A 17,582-nucleotide genomic window follows, 5' to 3' on the forward strand; every position below is an offset into this window, starting at 1 on the left:
AGAGTAGCCTGGCCAATCATGGTGAAACCCTGTCTCTACTAAAAATACAAAAATTAGAGCTGGGCATGGTGATGCACGCCTATAATCCCAGCTACCTGGGAGGCTGAAGCAGGAGAAGCACTTGAGTTTAGGGAGCAGAGGTTGCAGTGAGCCGAGATCGCACCACTGCCTTCCAGCCTGGGTGACAGAGTGAGACTCCATCTCAAAAATTAAGTAAGTTAGGCTGGGCAAGGTGGCTCACGCCTGTAATCTCAACACTTTGGGAGGCCAAGGCGGGCAGATCTCTTGAAGTCAGGAGTTTGAGACCAGCCCAGCCAACATGGTAAAATTCTGTCTCTACTAAAAATACAAAAAAGTTAGCCGGGCGTGGTGGTGCGCACTTGTAATCCCAGCTACTTGGGAGGCTGAGGTAAGAGGACCACTTGAACTTAGGAGGCAGAGGTTGCAGTCAGTCAAGATTGTGCCACTGCACGCCAGCCTGGGTGACAGAGTGAGACTCTGTCTCAAAAAAAAAAATAATAATTAACCAGGCATGGTAACACATGGTTGTGGTCCTAGATGCTCAGGAGGCTGACGTGGAAGGATCGTTTGAGTCCCAAAGGTCAAGGCTGCAATGAGCCGTGGTTGCGCACTCCAGCCTGGGCAACAGAGCAAGACCTTATTTAAAAAATAAATAAATAAAAATAAAAATAAAAAACACCATAGATTTAAAGCGCCTTGTCTAGTAAGACTTAACTTGATAATGATTTGAAGAGTATGAACAGGAAGCAATACACTGTTCTGTCTGCACCTTTAGCCTCAGCTTTCAGCAGTGCAGCAGCCAGCCTCACTGCCATTTCCTTGGAGCTTCCCAGCTCACTGAATACCCTGTGTAGAATAAGTGTGTCGGGGAGACACACCAGATACTCCAGCCTGTGTTAATTTGAGTTTACTTCTGCATCACTCTTCTTCCTCAGATGAAGGGGTGGCAGTTTGCTCACAGTTAGGCTGAGATACGTTGTTAACCACAACTGTCCTGCCCACTAGAGGGTGCTGATGTCATGCCAGGGAAAACTATAGCAAAACAGAGAAGGGAATTTGGGAGAAACAAATACTGCAAATAGAATAATGAGATACTAATGAGATTCTTTCTCATATATATAGGAGCTGGAAAATGCAGAATTTATCCCCATGCCTGACAGCCCATCTCCCCTCAGTGCAGCATTTTCAGAATCTGAGAAAGATACCCTGCCCTATGAAGAGCTGCAAGGACTCAAAGTGGCCTCTGAAGCTCCTTTGGAACACAAGCCCCAAGTTGGAGCCTGGGTAACTGAGCTTTTTGCCTTTGAATCGCAACTAGGTAAACAGTCACTGTAAGCTCTGCCCAGTTATCCTGGCCTTACTCTAGCTTTTAGGTTTCAGCTGCCCTGCATTAACTCATTATACTGTCCATTCAGCAGTACTTAAAGCCTCAACCCAAGACTAAACTGAGTTGTCTCAGAAAGGTATTTGCCCTTCCACATTTCTGACAAGCTAACACCTTCCTAGACCAAAGAATCGTCTTTTCCCTCTGCCTCAGAAATGCCAAAATTCAAATTCCGTTTTTCATAACACTGCTAGGTGGGTTAGACGCTCTAAATATAAGAAAGAAGTAATACTGGGCTGGGCATGGTGGCTCATGCCTGTAATCCCAGCACTTTAGGAGGCTGAGGTGGGCAGATCATGAGGTCAGGAGTTTGAGACCAACCTGACCAACATGGTGAAACCCTGTCTCTACTAAAAATACAAAAATTAGCTAGGCATGGTCGCGCCATCCCAACTACTTGGGAGGCTGAGGCAGGAGAAGTCCATGAACCCGGGAGGCAGAGGTTGAAGTGAGCCAAGATTTCACCACTGCACTCCAGCCTGGGCAACAGAGCAAGACTCTGTCTCAAAAAAAAAAAAAAAAAAAAAAGTAATACTGGTAGGCTAGTGAGGAAGCAACACCATGTATACCTAACCTTGGTAGAAATGAAATTGTGGTAAAAACTAAAAGCCAAGGTCATGAAACTTTTTCTATAAAAGGCTACATCATAATTATTTTAGACTTTTCCTATTAAAGGCAACATAGTAATTATTTTAGACAGAAATGCATACAACCTCTTTTGTAACTACTCAACTCTGACATTGTAGCACAAAAAGCAGCTTCAAGTAGTACATAATGAATGGGCATCTCTGGTTTCCAATAAAATTGTTTTGCAAAAACAGGCAGCAGGCCAGAATTGGCCCATGGGCTATTTGCTGAACCTTCCTATAAACAGAGTACAGTGGAAAAGAGAAAAATCCAGACTAGGATCATCAGAAAGATTCCCAGAAGTGGTAATAATACCTTTGAAACATCAAGGTGAATGTTTTCATTTCTCTGTTAGTTCACCTTCTTAAATTGTGTTAATGGTCCTGTTTACTGACCACCTCTCAGATCTTTTCTAAAGTGTAATTCACTGCATTTCATGAATATTGACCCTTTGGGTCTCACTGTGATCTGAAAGACTTGTTCCAAACCAGATCATGCTTTTCCCTGCTTCAGCATTTTAAATGAGAAGATACCAAGGCGGTTTAAAATCTTTCACAAAGTCCTCCAAAATAGATGTTTGATCTTCCACCTTGGCCTAATGGGGACTGAGGCACTGAGAGTTCGCTTTCCTTGTTATGTCAGTGCCCACTGCTGTTATAATCCTAGCATTTCTGTTTTTCTTACATATATTAATGTGTATTTATGCTTTATCTTGTTAATTTAGAAGTAAAATCTGATTGCACTTATTGGAAGTTTGGATTGAGGAGCTATGGCACCTGGGCAGAACCTCCTGCAATCTTTCCTTCTTATCTCTCTAGTCACCTCGGCTGAATCCTGCAGTAGCCTGTGCTGGGAAGGGAACACCACTGATTCCTCCTGCCTGTGCATGCAGCTCTCTGCAGATGGAAGTTGAGAGATTGCAGGATCTGGTGTTAAAGTGTATGGCTGAACAACAGAAGCTACAGCAAGAAAACTTCCAGATTTTTACTGAGCTGCAGAAGTTGAAGAATAAATTAGAAGGAGGGCAACAGGTGAGAGCATTAAAAGAATAATTCAATTTCTAAGCCTATTTTGAAGAATCACAGAAACAAAACACAAAGTATTGAAATAGACTTGTTCCTTTGCAGGTCCTTACTTTTTTTTTTTTTGAGACGGAGTTTCACTCTTGTTACCCAGGCTGGAGTGCAATGGTGCGATCTCGGCTCACTGCAACCTCCGCCTCCTGGGTTCAGGCAATTCTCCTGTCTCAGCCTCCTGAGTAGCTGGGATTACAAGCACACGCCACCATGCCCAGCTAATTTTTTTTGTATTTTTAGTAGAGACGGGGTTTCACAATGTTGACCAGGATGGTCTCGATCTCTTGACCTTGTGATCCACCCACCTCGGCCTCCCAAAGTGCTGGGATTACAGGCTTGAGCCACCGCACCCGGCTGCAGTCCTTACTTTTTAATGATATCACTTTTGTAATTATAATCCCAGAAGCCTTGGGCCTTGTTCAAGCACCTGTATTGAATCATTTTCATCACTTAACTTGCATTGCTTTTTGTTACTGTATACTTTTTGTTTTACGATACTTAATTACATATTTCTGAAAATAAAGACATTCTCCCGAACAACCACAATACTATAACCACACCTAAAAAATTAACACTAATATTCTCAGTTCTCATCCAGTATCTAGCTGAGACCCCAGTTTTCCCAATTTTCCCCACAAAAATGTCCTGTATAACCATTTTTTATTGGACTAGAATCCATTCAAGAACCCCATATTTGTTTATGTCTCTTATTTCTTTTCATCTAGAACAATTCCCTCCACCACTGTCACCTCTTTTAAATATTTGTTTATTTATTTATTTAGAGACAGGGTCTTGCTTTTTCACCCAGGCTGGAGTGCAGTGGCACAAACATGGCTCATTGTAGCCTTGACTTCTCAGGCTTAAGTGATCCTCCCACCTTAGCCCCCCAAGTAGAAGTAACTGGAACTACAGGCACATGGTAACACGCTTGGCTTCCCTTTTTTTTTTTTTTTTTTTTTTTTTTTTTAAGAGATGGAGTCTCGCTTTGTCGCCCAGGCTGGGGAGCAGTGGTGCAGTCTCGGCTTACTGCAGCCTCCTTGCAGGTTCGAGCGATTTTCCTGACTCAGCCTCCTGAGTAGCTGAGATTACAGGTGCCCAACACCATGGCCAGCTAATTTTTGTATTTTTAGTAGAGACAGGGTTTCACCATGTTGGCCAGGCTGGCCTTGAACTCCTGACCTTGTGGTCCTCCCACCTCGGCCTCCCAAAGTGCTGGGATTACAGGTATGAGCCATCGCACCCAGCCTGCTTCACCTTTTTAAAAAATACTTCCATCATATTAACTTGTTGAAGAAACCAGACCAGTTGTTCAACAGAATGTCCCACATTCTGGATTTCCCTTGTTTTCTTAGGGTGTTGTCTAACTTGTTTTTCTGTCACCCTATCTTTTCTGAAAACTGGAATTTTAACCTAAGGTTTGATTAGCTTCACATTAAACATTTTTAATGAAAATACATCAAAGGTGATGCTGCTTGCATTATTTTTTGAGAGCCATGCTATTGTTTATATAGAGGGAAATAGGGTTAGGCTTTTGGCTTTGCCATTTACCAGCTGTAGGTGTTTGGGCTATTTGTTTTTTTTTGAGCTCTGGTTTCTCACCTGAAAGAAAATAATACCCACTTTGCATGGTTCTTTGGAGGATTAAATGAACTAATGTTTATGAAATTACTTTAGAAAGTAATATACAGGCTGAGCACGGTGGCTCATGCCTGTAATCCCAGCACTTTGGGAGATTGCTTGAGCCTGGGAGTTCGAGACCAGCCTGGGCAACGTGGTGAAATCCCATCTCTACCAAAAATAAAAATTAGCTGGGCATGATGGCACACGCCTATAGTCCCACAGTTATTCACGAGGCTGAGGTGGGAGGATCACCTGAGCCTGTGGTAGTTGAAGCCACAGTGAGCCATGATCACACCACTGCACCTCATCCTAAGCAACACGTCAAGACCCTGTCTCAAAAAAATAAAAACACACGAGGTAAGACTGGCAGCTATAGCAGGTAGAAGATTGTTTTGCCCAGGACTTCTCTGTTTTAAAACTGAGAGTTCTGCATCCCAGAAAACCCTGCAGTCCTGGACCAACCTAGCTAGTTGGTCACTCTACCTGCAGTAAAGGTATGGACTGTATCTAAAAGAGTGCCATGAGCTTCTCACAAGATCACGGCTACAAATCCTTAGAGGCTGGCATTGAAAATATAGTACTGAACTGCTTCTGTGACTAGGTGGCACTGTTGCTAATGTGGAACTGTGTTTCATCTGGACAGGTGGGGATGCATTCCAAAGGAACTCAGACAGCAAAGGAAGAGATGGAAATGGATCCAAAGCCTGACTTAGATTCAGATTCCTGGTGCCTCCTGGGAACAGACTCCTGTCGACCCAGCCTCTAGTCTCCTGAGCCTATAGAGCCCCCAGGAAACTGGGACCCAAAGAACTTCACAGCACACTTACCGAATGCAGAGAGCAGCTTTCCTGGCTTTGTTCACTTGCAGACAAGGAGCACAAGGCAGAGGCTCTGAAGCACTTTCCTTGTACATTTGGAGAGTGGCATTGCCGTTTAGATAGGATCTAGGAGTGACTTTATTGTTTTGGAGAATGGAAGGGCCCCGATGGCCCTGGCTTTGTCATCAGTGACTGCCATAGCAACAGCAGCTCTGTACCTCATCTGCTGATCCCACCTTTGAAGAGGAGACACAGTGCTCACCTTAATTGTGCTGGTAGCAGCTTATATCCCATATATCATTTTCACCATTGATTGGAAGCTGCCTTAGGAATTCAGTACCAGGCATCACCCCTCTGGGTGGGAGAGGGAAAAGTGTAAAGCTGGAGCGGGCTGGAGTCAGGCATGTCCCGCCCAGTGTCCTCTGCAGAGTGGTGAAGTAGTCTGAGCCCTCTCAGGAGCCCTGAGTCAGGAAAATATGTCTGGTGGAGTCAGTCTAGGGCTTCTTTCCAGAAAGTTCAGTTACTTTGTGCAGCTAAATGCTTTATGAGGAAAAGTAGGCTTAGGTTGCTTTTCCTCTGAGGGTTGATTGAAATTTCTTGAGTGAGGAGTAGAGAAAGGGCAGGACCCTCCTCATCACACAGCTGGAGTTTAGGCTGTGGCCAGTGCAGGGTGGGATTTCCTAGCTGTGGAAGATGCCTCTGAGGGATGAGGTGTCTCAGAATTGAGTCCATGGGGCAGTTGGAATAGCCTTAAGAGAAAATCATGAAAGAGAAGAAGTCTTCCTTTAGCAGCCTCTACTTGACATCTTAGAGAGGGCTTAGAGGGCTCTGAATCTTCTGCCTGTGAGAAGACTTCTTGAGCCCCTGCCTTCATGGCTCTTAGGGTTCTAATCTTGATACCAGCAGCCCCAACTGCTTTGTTTCTGTATGTCTAGTCAGTATTTTTCCCGTTTTGGTGTTTTATGAAGCCATATGATAACCAGTGAATCTCTATCATCTTACCTGAGTAGCCAAAGCCAGCACCAAACCCTGGAGTCCCTGAAGCCTAACAACAGGCAGAACTTGCAAAAGGAGTTTGGCTGAGAGCTCACTTCTGATCTTGTACTCATTGTGTCTTTGTAGACAGGAACAAGCTGGCTTTGCCAAAGAGAAACAGTGTCCTCGAAGAACAAAACTTCTTCTAGAAAGTTCTAGACAAGTATTTGGTGGTTTCCTTAAGGATGTGAGCTTTGTGTTTCCACCTAGCCTTGTAAAATGTTCCTGTAGTATATTGTGTCAAACATCCTATCTTTAATGAGTCTCACATCCCACCTTCCTACAACAGCTAAATTAATTTTGTTTCATTTTCCCCAGACCAAAATGTTTGATAATCTTTTCAACATTGTGGGAGGTCCTGTGCAATGGAAATTTTGCCATTTCCCCAAAACTGGTGGCATAAAGACTGATGCTCGGGGAGAACCCTATGGCTGGGGATAGGCAACTCTGTTCAATAGGATCTTCTTTGGTTTGATGTTCCCATTGTTTTCTCAGTTCTGGGAAGCCTAGTACATTAATACTAATATAATCACTGAAACCTTTTCTTGAAATAAGGGAAGCAGCCAAACTTCGATTAAAGTTGCACGTTCTGGGGACTTAGGATTGCCATAAACCGTAACAGTGGGTTTTGGTTCAGCATGTAAATACAACTTTGATTTTCTTAAGGACCGATTGGTCTATCATGTCCCTGTATCCTCATGCTCATCATCTCAGCAGGCCTGAGAGGCCAGGTCAATTTGGGTGTTCATCATGAGGATTGCTTCTGCTGTGGATCTGATGGACATGGGCATGTTGCCGAGAAGGTGGGGTGAAAGTGAGCGCCGGGGGTGGGTGAGGGCCTTGCTCTTGTTGAGAGGGGAGTCTTTCCCTAGCAGTGGAATGCTGTGGTCATTTTCTCTAGCATATTCCCTTGGGAAGTCTAGATTTGCTATTAATCTGGCTGAGAATCTAAGTTCTGTGCCTTAGAGACAATTTTCACTTTCTCATATTGTGCCTGGGACAGCCATGACTTTTTTTCCACCAAACAATATGCAAACGGAAACCAGTTCAAAGGGGGATAGAGTAAAAAATGAGGCAGTAGAAATGCCTTTGAATGGTTTTCTGTAGCTAATTCTCTTTAAATTTTGTCCTGCTTTTTTTCTTTATGCAGTGCTAGGTGTTTGTAAGTTTTCTAGTAGTATTGCTTTTGAGTTATACTATAATCTGAGTTACTCCTCTGCTCTAACATTGTTGCGGAAGAACTAGCTTATTGTTAGCCAGGTTGCTTGAAAGGTTGAGGGTGGAGTGGTTTGGCATTTCTGTTTTAAATAAACATTTAAACTCTCAATCAGTACTGTGCCTCGGTAAGTCTGTGCATGGACCTTAGTCTCTGAGGATAAAACATCCAGATTCTAGGCCTTTGTGAATCTTTGATTCTGTGAGTCTTTATATAAATAATGTTCTTGGAACAGAAACAATGTAAGGGACATTTGCAAAGAAATAATCTTTGCTTCTCTCCAGTTTCTCATTCTTGCCAGCAGAATCATTTCTTTTGCTACAGCTTTTTTCCCAATAAGATCTAAAAGTGCCGAAAGGGCAAAGGGAGGGAAAAAATGAGCCATTAAAAGAAGGATGATCCCTTCTTGTACCTGCCTCCTCCGTCTCAGTGGGGGGCCTTTCCAAGTGATAATGCCAGTCTGTGGTTTATGAAACTTTTCTCTTAAAGAGACTGAACTGAATTTGGTCTCCCTGGCATAGCATAGCCAAGTTACAACTTCTCTTGGCAGAGCATTTCACTGAAGTTTAAAGCAAAAGTAGACTAAAAGTTTTCATTTCATTTGCCATATGTTCACAAACATTCATAATAGAACAACAATTCAGAAGCAAGAATGCATTTTAAATAAATTCACTCAGATGAAATCCCTGAACCCCAAAAAAGTATTCTTGGTTAGGGCAGAGTGGGCTGTAATCAGGACTATAAAGCATTCCTTCCCGCTGCAAAGCCAAAAATCATTTATTGTTTCAGTGATTAAGTGTGGAAATAACAAGCTGATCACTAAACCTCACAGAATCATGAACATTAGGGCAAAAAACTCCACTATGTCACATTTCTGTTACCTCCTGTGAAGCGGTGGAGAGTGATACATTGATAATGAAAGCAAACACTGGTTAGAAGATGCTGTGCTGCATTACATACACTGCTGTCCAGAAATACTGTCTCAGCACATCCGCACACATTTTTGTTTTGTTTTGTTTTTTGAGATGGAGTTTCATTCTTGTTACCCAGGCTGGAGTGCAATGGCGCGATCTCGGCTCACCGCAACCTCCGCCTCCTGGGCTCAGGCAATTCTCCTGCCTCAGCCTCCCGAGTAGCTGGGATTACAGGCACGCACCACCATGCCCAGCTAACTTTTTGTTTTTTTAGTAGAGACGGGGTTTCACCATGTTGACCAGGATGGTCTCGATCTCTTGACCTCGTGATCCACCCACCTCAGCCTCCCAAAGTGCTGGGATTACAGGCTTGAGCCACCGCGCCCGGCATCCGCACACATTTTTAATGAAATGAGTTTCTATGTGAGTTTCCCTATGAAATTTTTCCCATGGATCAACCTTTTGAACTTTAGAACTTAAAATGTTTACTTGCACTACAGGTTCTTGGATAAAGTAGTATAAAATACAGACATTAACAAGCATGCATTTATTTACTGCCATCCGCTAAGCTATCCAGGAAGAGATTCAGATTTTTTTTTTCTTTTTTTTTTTTTTTTTTTGAGACAGAGTTTCACTCTTGTTGCCCAGGCTAGAGTGCAATGGCACGACATCAGCTCACCGCAACCTCCACCTCCCAGGTTCAAACGATTCTCCTATCTCAGCCTCTTTTTTTTTTTTTTTTTTTTTTGCGTGTATATTTTTAGTAGAAACAGGGTTTCTCCATGTTGGTCAGGCTGGTCTCAAACTCCCGACCTCAGGTGATCCGCCCACCTCGGCCTCCCAAAGTGCTGGGATTATAGGCATGTGCTACTTCAGCTGGCCCAAGATTTAGATTTTTTAAAAAAAAAGGTTCTTACGTCTTCCCAGAGACCAGATCAAGCTAAATTTAAAAGATGAAAGCTATTTCTAATATAACCAAGGCCCAAACATGTAGAGATTAAAGGGAACCCTAAGGCATTGACTATTTTATTTCTTTAGCAAAATGAGTGTGAATAACTGCTTCATTGTCTATAGAAAGCACTCTCCACATATAACAACATTTGTTCTATCTGGAGGGCCCTGATCTGTGACCTTACTAACATTATCCAGGGACCCCAAATCCAAGTGCCTGTGGGACCAGGCAAATAAGGTAAAGAAGTGAAGTAGGCCAGGTGAGACTGTGGTGGTCTGCTGCTACCATTCCCATTTGAAGGAGCATCTGATTGTAAACCCCACCCAATCTGTGCTGTGCAGGTTGCTGGCCCAGTGTTTCCAGAACTTCCAGTTTTTCAAGAGATGTTCCATATCCCAAGTTTTTTGTTTTTTGTTTGTTTGTTTGTTTGCTCTTTGTTTTGAAACAGAGTCTTGCTCTATTGCCCAGCCTGAAGTGCAGTGGTGTGATCTTGGCTCACTGCACCCTCCACCTCCCGGGTTCAAGCAATGTCTCAGCCTCCTGAGTAGCTGGGATTATAGGTGCACACCACCACACCTGGCTAATTTTTGTATTTTTAGTAGAGACGGGATTTTACCATCTTGCGATCTGGTCTTTAACTCCTGACCTTGTGATCCACCCGCCTCAGCCTCCCAAAGTGCTGGAATTACAGGTGTGAGCTACCACGCCCAGCCCCATATCCCAGTTTTTAAATGTCAGATTATATTTTGAATGGTAGGCCAGCTAAATAAAACATCTGTGGAGCAAAGCATTCCACATGTTGCCATTTTGTGACCTTGGCCACAGCTTATTCTTGCCATCTATTGCAATATACTAGTTTACATTTCCACTTAAAGTGTACATTTCATTGAATTGCCTAGAGAATGTACATATTAGGTTTATCCACTATCTGCGTGAGCTTTCCTTAAGGGGCTAAACAAAAGCTTTATTATGTGATACCTCCTTTCCTTTGAAACAATTAAAAAGAGCGCAAAGAATTAGCCGGGCGTGGTGGCACACACCTGTAATCCCAGCTACTCAGGAGGCTGAGGCAGGAGAATTGCTTGAACCTGGGAGGCGGAGGTTGTAGTGAGCCGAGATCACACCATTGCACTCCAGCCTGGGTGACAGAGCAAGACTCTGTCTCTCAAAAACAAAAAAGTGTAAAGAAATAGGTATTTATATATAAAATCCTATATATTTAAATATATAAATATTTAAAATTTTAAATATATATGATTTTTTTCCCAGCCTATGTCCTGTAGCTTCACCACTCAAGCCTTAACTCACATTTCAAATTGGTCTGTTAGCCAAGCCACTTAGCAGAAGCTGCAGAGGAAATGGAACAAGAGTGAGTGGCCATTTGTTATTTAGTAAAATAGGATTTTGTTGTCTGTCTAGCCCTGTTGCCTAGCTCAAATTGAGCAGTTTTTCTCCAGTATTTTAAACTAACAATGTGAGTAATGCAGAGCAGTAATCCTAGGATTTCTATCTGTTGTGCTAACTTCACTCCTATCTGAACTGATAATACTCTCACAGACATTAACTTGTCAGTTTTCTCATTTCACTAGTCTAGGTCTCACTCATCTTTTTGTTTAAGTTTAAATATCCAGATCTCATTAATTGAGGGTCTAACTTGTGCTAGGCAATATGCTACACAGAGAAAATTAAAAAGATTTGATCCCTTTCCCTTCAAAGTTTACTCTCTGAAATAGAAGTTGACTATGCTACAATTTGCAAGGGCATGTGACACTGTGCAATGTCCCAGCTTTGTTTTGTTTTGAGATGGGGTCTTGCTTTGTTGTCAAGGCTGCTCTTAAACTCCTGGCCTCAAGCAGTCCTCCCACTTCAGCCTCTGAAAGTGCTAGGATTATAGGAATGAGCCACCATGCCCAGCCTGTCTCAGCTCACTTATGGTAGATTTTGCTGCCTCTAAACCAGGCGTCCCCAAACTTTTTACACAGGGGGCCAGTTCACTGTCCCTCAGACCGTTGGAGGGCCGCCACGTACTGTGCTCCTCTCACTGACCACCAATGAAAGAGGTGCCCCTTCCTGAAGTGCAGCGGGGGGCCGGATAAATGGCCTCAGGGGGCCGCATGCGACCCGCGGGCTGTAGTTTGGGGATGCCTGCTCTAAACAGTCATTTAGCCCAATTGATTTGAAAGTAGAGTGCTAGTAACAGCTAAAATGGAGGTTTCTTTCTTTTTTAACATATGAAACCCATTAGAAAAGAACAAGTAAAAGTATAATATGTGTCCCCCCAACACCCATCCCTACCCTGTGAAGTACATAAAGATCTTTCCTTTATTACACAGTACACCACAGGGAAGGTTAGGAGACACTGGTGCCTTAGCCTTACATACTTGTATTGGTTTTTGGCCAGGATCATGCACCAGGGAGACCAAGGATAGATTTTCATTAATAATGTCTTACAGGAAAATGGTATTGTCTTTTATAAAAGAGTTACCATCTCAGTGATCATGCCCCTCTGACACCAACACATCCTAGTAACTCCAACTTCTACAAAAGCAAGAGTTAACAGGAACTATGACCATACACGCAGTGACAAGAAGGCACAACCAGATGCAGGCACTTCACTAGCACAAACCACAAGTCATGCATGCAAGAAGAGAGCTTTAATGGAGCCTGCTCCCAACTCTTCAGTGTCTTCACCCATCAATTCTGAGTGCAATAACATAAAGCATACCAGCCCGAGGTTGTAATTTAGTGGGAAGCTGGGGCTTCCTTCTGCCTCCTGCTGCTTAGCAGTGGCTCTCTCCTCAGATTTTAGCTCTGCAGGCAGATCTGGGAGCTGTTTCGTTTCTTTCTGCTTTGTATCAAATTCTACTCCCATTTGCTCCTGAAGAAAAGCAGAGCTTTCTGAACTATCCAAAAGTTTCCACTGTCGTCTGCTCAACTACAATGCTTCCTTGGAGGTAGAGGGCGATTCTTGATGGTCTTACACTTGGGAATGTGTTGCTCAGCCACCTTGGGAGCAAAGTGGCGGCTACAGTGAGGACACTGAATGTAGTCTGGGTTTTCTGAAGGCAGGATGGGAGGCAAGTCTGAAGGGTTTCCACCTTTGGCAATTACCTGCTGGACCTCTCGAGCCTGGCGGAGGGTACGGATAAAATATTCGTGCTTCTGTCTCCAGTTGCTCTTCCGAGGAGGTTCAGCCTGTAATGTAAAAGGGATACTGATCTTTCAACTTGGCACTTGTCTCCTTACTGAGTCTCCATTAGAATAACAGTAAGAAAATGAAAAGGGTACTAATCTGCAAGGTCAAAGAGAACAGGAAAGGAGCAACAGTGGTAACTGACATGCCAGAGTTGAGGCAAACCAAGGGCCTGCAAAGCGGGTACTGCTGAGAGGCAAGCTGCTTTCCCAGCAGAACCGCAGAGAGTTTCAGTGCTTAGAAGTACCAGAGAGTGGAAAGTAAGGAGGTACAGGCCTGAAAACAGGCAGGACCCCACAGCTCCTCCCACCTTGCATATATCCAAGTGTCCAACACCCAAGCACACTTACAAAAGAACAAGGATGTATTCTCTGGAGAAATTGAACCAGACAAATTTCTGACTCAGGAAATCCAGATAAGTGAAACTTGGGGGTTAATCTGGGGGCTGAAAATGGGGATTAAGTAAGTACAAGTACACATACCAAATTATGGAACTGTCAGCCCCACTCTCCCGCTCAGCCCCCAGAGTACCAAGCATATTAGCACCCTCTTAGGAAAAAGAGGGGTTCTTTGGATACACAGAGCAGTCTAGAGAAAAGCCTTCAGATACCTTGGAGAACCCTAATTAAAAGGCTCACTATTTAGTAACCTTAATATGAAGGTCCTTAGTCAAACAAGCCCCACTTAAGCTTAAATATGAAAGGACAGCCAGGAATCATCAAATATTTACTAAAGCTCTAACAAGAAAAAGGGTCTAAAAAGTCCACAAACAAAAAACCCAGGAAGCAGCAACAAGGCAGATAGCGGAAGAAAACATGAAACCATATCAACAAAATGAGTATTAGAAGAGGTTGCGTCCATAAAACAAGAAGCGTATACTGTGAAAAAAGGACAACCAGAGAACCAGAAAGAACTATTATAAATTTAAAATTTGATAGCTAAAAATAAAAATCAAATAGAAATGTTGTCAAGAAAATTTCTCAGAATGGGAAAAAAGATCAAGATGGAAAGTAAAAAGATAAGATTGGCAAATTAGAAAGTTAATCCTGGAAGTCCAACATGTGACCAGTAAGAGTTCCAAAAGGAACAGAGAAAGCATGAGGAGAAAATTATTACGTACATAATACAATTAACATTCCTAGAATTAACAGTCACACATCTTGAGATTGAATGGCTTACCAAGTATCCAGCACAATTATTGTAAAGTTTCAGAATTTCAAAATAAATAGAAAATTCCATAGCCTTTCAGAAAAAGAAAAAACAAAAACAAAAACAGGGTTCTTGTAATGGAACAGAAATCAAAATGACATTAAATTTCTCAATAGGCCGGGCGCGGTGGCTCAAGCCTGTAATCCCAGTACTTTGGGAGGCCGAGGCGGGTGGATCACAAGGTCAAGAGATCGAGACCAACCTTGGTCAACAAGGTGAAACCCCGTCTCTACTAAAAATACAAAAAATTAGCTGGGCATGGTGGCGCATGCCTGTAATCCCAGCTACTCAGGAGGCTGAGACAGGAGAATTGCCTGAACCCAGGAGGCGGAGGTTGCGGTGAGCCGAGATCGTGCCATTGCACTCCAGCCTGGGTAACAAGAGCGAAACTCTGTCTCAAAAAAAAAAAACAAAAAAAAACAAAAAAATTTCTCAATAATACACTGGATGCTAAAAGCTAGTGGGAAATATCTTAAAAGTTCTTTTTTTTTTTTTTTTGAGACGGAGTTTCGCTCTTGTTACCCAGGCGGGAGTGCAATGGCGCAATCTCGGCTCACCGCAACCTCTGCCTCCTGGGTTCAGGCAATTCTCCTGCCTCAACCTCCTGAGTAGCTGGGATTACAGGCACGTGCCACCATGCCCAGCCAATGTTTTGTATTTTTAGTAGAGATGGGGTTTCACCATGTTGACCAGGACGGTCTCGATCTCTTGACCTCGTGATCCACCCGCCTCGGCCTCCCAAAGTGCTGGGATTACAGGCTTGAGCCACCACGCCCGGCTTATCTTAAAAGTTCTAACAGAAAATCATTTTCTTCCTAGAATTCTGTACCCAGCCAAATCATCAAATGGGAGCCTATTAGATAGATACTACCATTCATTCCAAGACAATATACCTGCTGTGCCCCTTTCTTAGCTTCAGCAACGAGTAATAAAAGAAAAAGAATGCTGCAAACAGGGGAGCCAACACAGAAGAGAAGCAAAAAGAAGTCCCAAGACAATGGGCTTGCACCAGGCCTAGAAAATAACCAGTCCAGGTTGAAGCAGAAGGGATCAGAGTGGTGGAAGGGAGGTTTTCAGAATTAAAAAATCAAATTCATAGATTATTAGAGGTGTTTGAGCATTACAAAAACATTAACAGATGTCTGATATCAGATGGACCCCTGGGGGTAAAAATAAGAGGTATGTAGAAAATGAAGGAAATGAAAACATACATCCATTATTAACTCTAGGTACATGTGGGCAGAGACAACATTCACTCATTAATGAACAAAATTTACATGTTCATTACAATGTGAAAGCTGACTTCTTTTAACCAAAAATTGTGATTCAACTACAGTGGAAGGGTTAGAGAAGGAGAAAGGTAGGAGAGGGGGATATGAAAGAGAATTTCACTCACAACTTCCGTAAGAAGTTACCAGATAGGCCAAGCACTGTGGCTCATGCCTGTAATACCAGCACTCTGGGAGCCCAAGGTGGGCAGATCACTTGAGGTTGGAAGTTCAAGACCAGTTTGGCCAACATGGTGAAACCCTGTCTCTATTAAAAATACAAAAAATTAGCCAAGCGTGGTGGCACGTGCCTATAATCCCAGCTACTCAGGAGGCTGAGGCACAAAAATTGCTTGAACCTGGGAGGTGGAGGTTGCAGTAAGCCGAGACAGCACCACTGCACTCCAGCCTGCATGATAGAGACTCTGTCTCAAAAAAAAAAAAAAAAAAAAAAAAAAAAAACAGGTAATGTGGAAAATTGATAAATCAAGAAAATAAGAATATTATTTAGAAATATGTAAAGGCAGCCGGGCGCGGTGGCTCAAGCCTGTAATCCCAGCACTTTGGGAGGCCGAGGCGGGTGGATCACGAGGTCGAGAGATCGAGACCAACCTGGTCAACATGGTGAAACCCCGTCTCTACTAAAAATACAAAAAATTAGCTGGGCATGGTGGCACGTGCCTGTAATCCCAGCTACTCAGGAGGCTGAGGCAGGAGAATTGCCTGAACCCAGGAGGCGGAGGTTGCGGTGAGCCGACATCGTGCCATTGCACTCCAGTCTGGGTAACAAGAGCGAAACTCCGTCTCAAAAAAAAAAAAAAAAAAAAAAAAAAAGAAATATGTAAAGGCAGACCAGAAGAACCATCTAACAGAACTGAAGGCTGCCTCCGGGGGCTGGACTAGGGGCTCCACTGTAGGTCACTCAGTACAACATGACTTTTTAAATGCATACAAATACTATTAGATTTTTTTTTTTTTTTTTTTTTTTTTTGAGACGGAGTTTCACTCTTGTTACCCAGGCTGGAGTGCAATGGCACGATCTCGGCTCACCGCAACCTCCGCCTCCTGGGTTCAGGCAATTCTCCTGCCTCAGCCTCCTGAGTAGCTGGGATTACAGGCACGCACCACCATGCCCAGCTAATTTTTTGTATTTTTAGTAGAGACGGGGTTTCACCGTGTTGACCAGGATGGTCTCGATCTCCTGACCTCATGATCCACCCGCCTCAGCCTCTCAAAGTGCTGGGATTACAGGCTTGAGCCACCGCACCCAGCTTATTAGATCTTTAAAAAAGAAAAAGAGCAGACAAATAGCTCTTGGTGATCTGGCATTGTTAATGATGAATACAGTAGTAGAAAGGGAGATCTTATCAAAGGAAAAGAAAGGATCCTTGGGGAAAGTCTCTTACTGAAACAGACAAGAAGGCAAGAGAGTGTTAGAGATGGTATCTCGAAACCTTTAAAAGAATTTTATCAGGGGAAAGTTCCTCAAGTGTATGAAATACTTTAGTAATTTACTTCTTATACTCTAATTCCTATAATTTTATTCCTCATTGTACTGAAATTCTATTCAGTTAACACTTATTAAGCACAAAGCACAAAGATATGTTCCCTGTCCTTGAAAATGCTTATTAGTCCAGGAGAGAGATGGGATATACGTTCACTGGAAGTGAAGATTAAAGGATTCCAGGAAGATCACCTGTTGTTGAGTACTCTAGAGGAATGACAGGAAGGTACAACCACTCAGCTTCCAAAGGCACAGCACTGTGGAATAAGACTTGAGACATTACCGGGGTGGTGTGGGTACAGCTTAGTCTAGTTCCCTTCTGTCTTGGTGTTCTCAGTGTCACACATTCAGCCAAACTAGCTGCCATAAAGCTGGAGCATCTGATCTCAGGAACCTAATTATTTTACTTCACTGCAACTGTATTTACAAATTTAAGAAACACAAGATGTTTTAGGCTCTGGCCAAAAATAAATCGCTACAGTGGGACAGAATGAATCCCCAGTGGATTATTGGGTTGAACAGAAAGAAAACAGGAAAAAACAGTAAGTGGCCATCATATTATCTGCAAGAGTTTGGGAAAGTAGGTTTCAGGGAGATTGTCTCTGAACACAGATGGGACTTGCTTGTGATTTCCCCAAATCGTACTGAAAGAACTCTAAACAATTTCTACTAACAACCTAAACAATTTCTACTAACAACCTGTGAGTTTTTAAAGGCTCCAGCAAATACACAGAAACTGTAAAGT

At 43.1% G+C, this 17,582-nt stretch overlaps 2 protein-coding genes across 6 annotated transcripts in view; one reads left to right on the forward strand and one right to left on the reverse strand.

Annotated features, from left to right (window-relative positions):
- The window catches only part of NEK9 (NIMA related kinase 9), a 50,174-nt gene extending 42,266 nt beyond the window's left edge, over nucleotides 1-7,908 (forward strand). Inside the window, exons 20-22 of the mRNA XM_003924559.4 lie at nucleotides 1,144-1,305; nucleotides 2,851-3,063; nucleotides 5,372-7,908. Coding sequence (XP_003924608.1) covers nucleotides 1,144-1,305; nucleotides 2,851-3,063; nucleotides 5,372-5,494 — 498 coding nt within the window. The 3' untranslated portion in view covers nucleotides 5,495-7,908. The remainder of the gene's footprint in view (nucleotides 1-1,143; nucleotides 1,306-2,850; nucleotides 3,064-5,371) is intronic.
- Nucleotides 1-17,582, reverse strand: part of ZC2HC1C (zinc finger C2HC-type containing 1C) — a 44,211-nt gene that overhangs the window by 23,183 nt on the left and 3,446 nt on the right. For 4 of the 5 annotated variants that reach the window (XM_074392969.1, XM_003924554.4, XM_074392968.1 and 1 more), the window contains exon 3: nucleotides 2,965-12,858. In XM_074392969.1, the coding sequence (XP_074249070.1) occupies nucleotides 12,595-12,858 (264 nt within the window). In that variant the 3' untranslated portion in view covers nucleotides 2,965-12,594. Of the gene's footprint in view, nucleotides 1-2,964; nucleotides 12,859-17,582 lie in introns of those variants that run through there. The other variant, XM_074392970.1, reaches the window with a different exon arrangement.

Source organism: Saimiri boliviensis, chromosome 2, assembly GCF_048565385.1.
Source record: "Saimiri boliviensis isolate mSaiBol1 chromosome 2, mSaiBol1.pri, whole genome shotgun sequence".
Lineage (NCBI taxonomy): Eukaryota > Metazoa > Chordata > Mammalia > Primates > Cebidae > Saimiri > Saimiri boliviensis.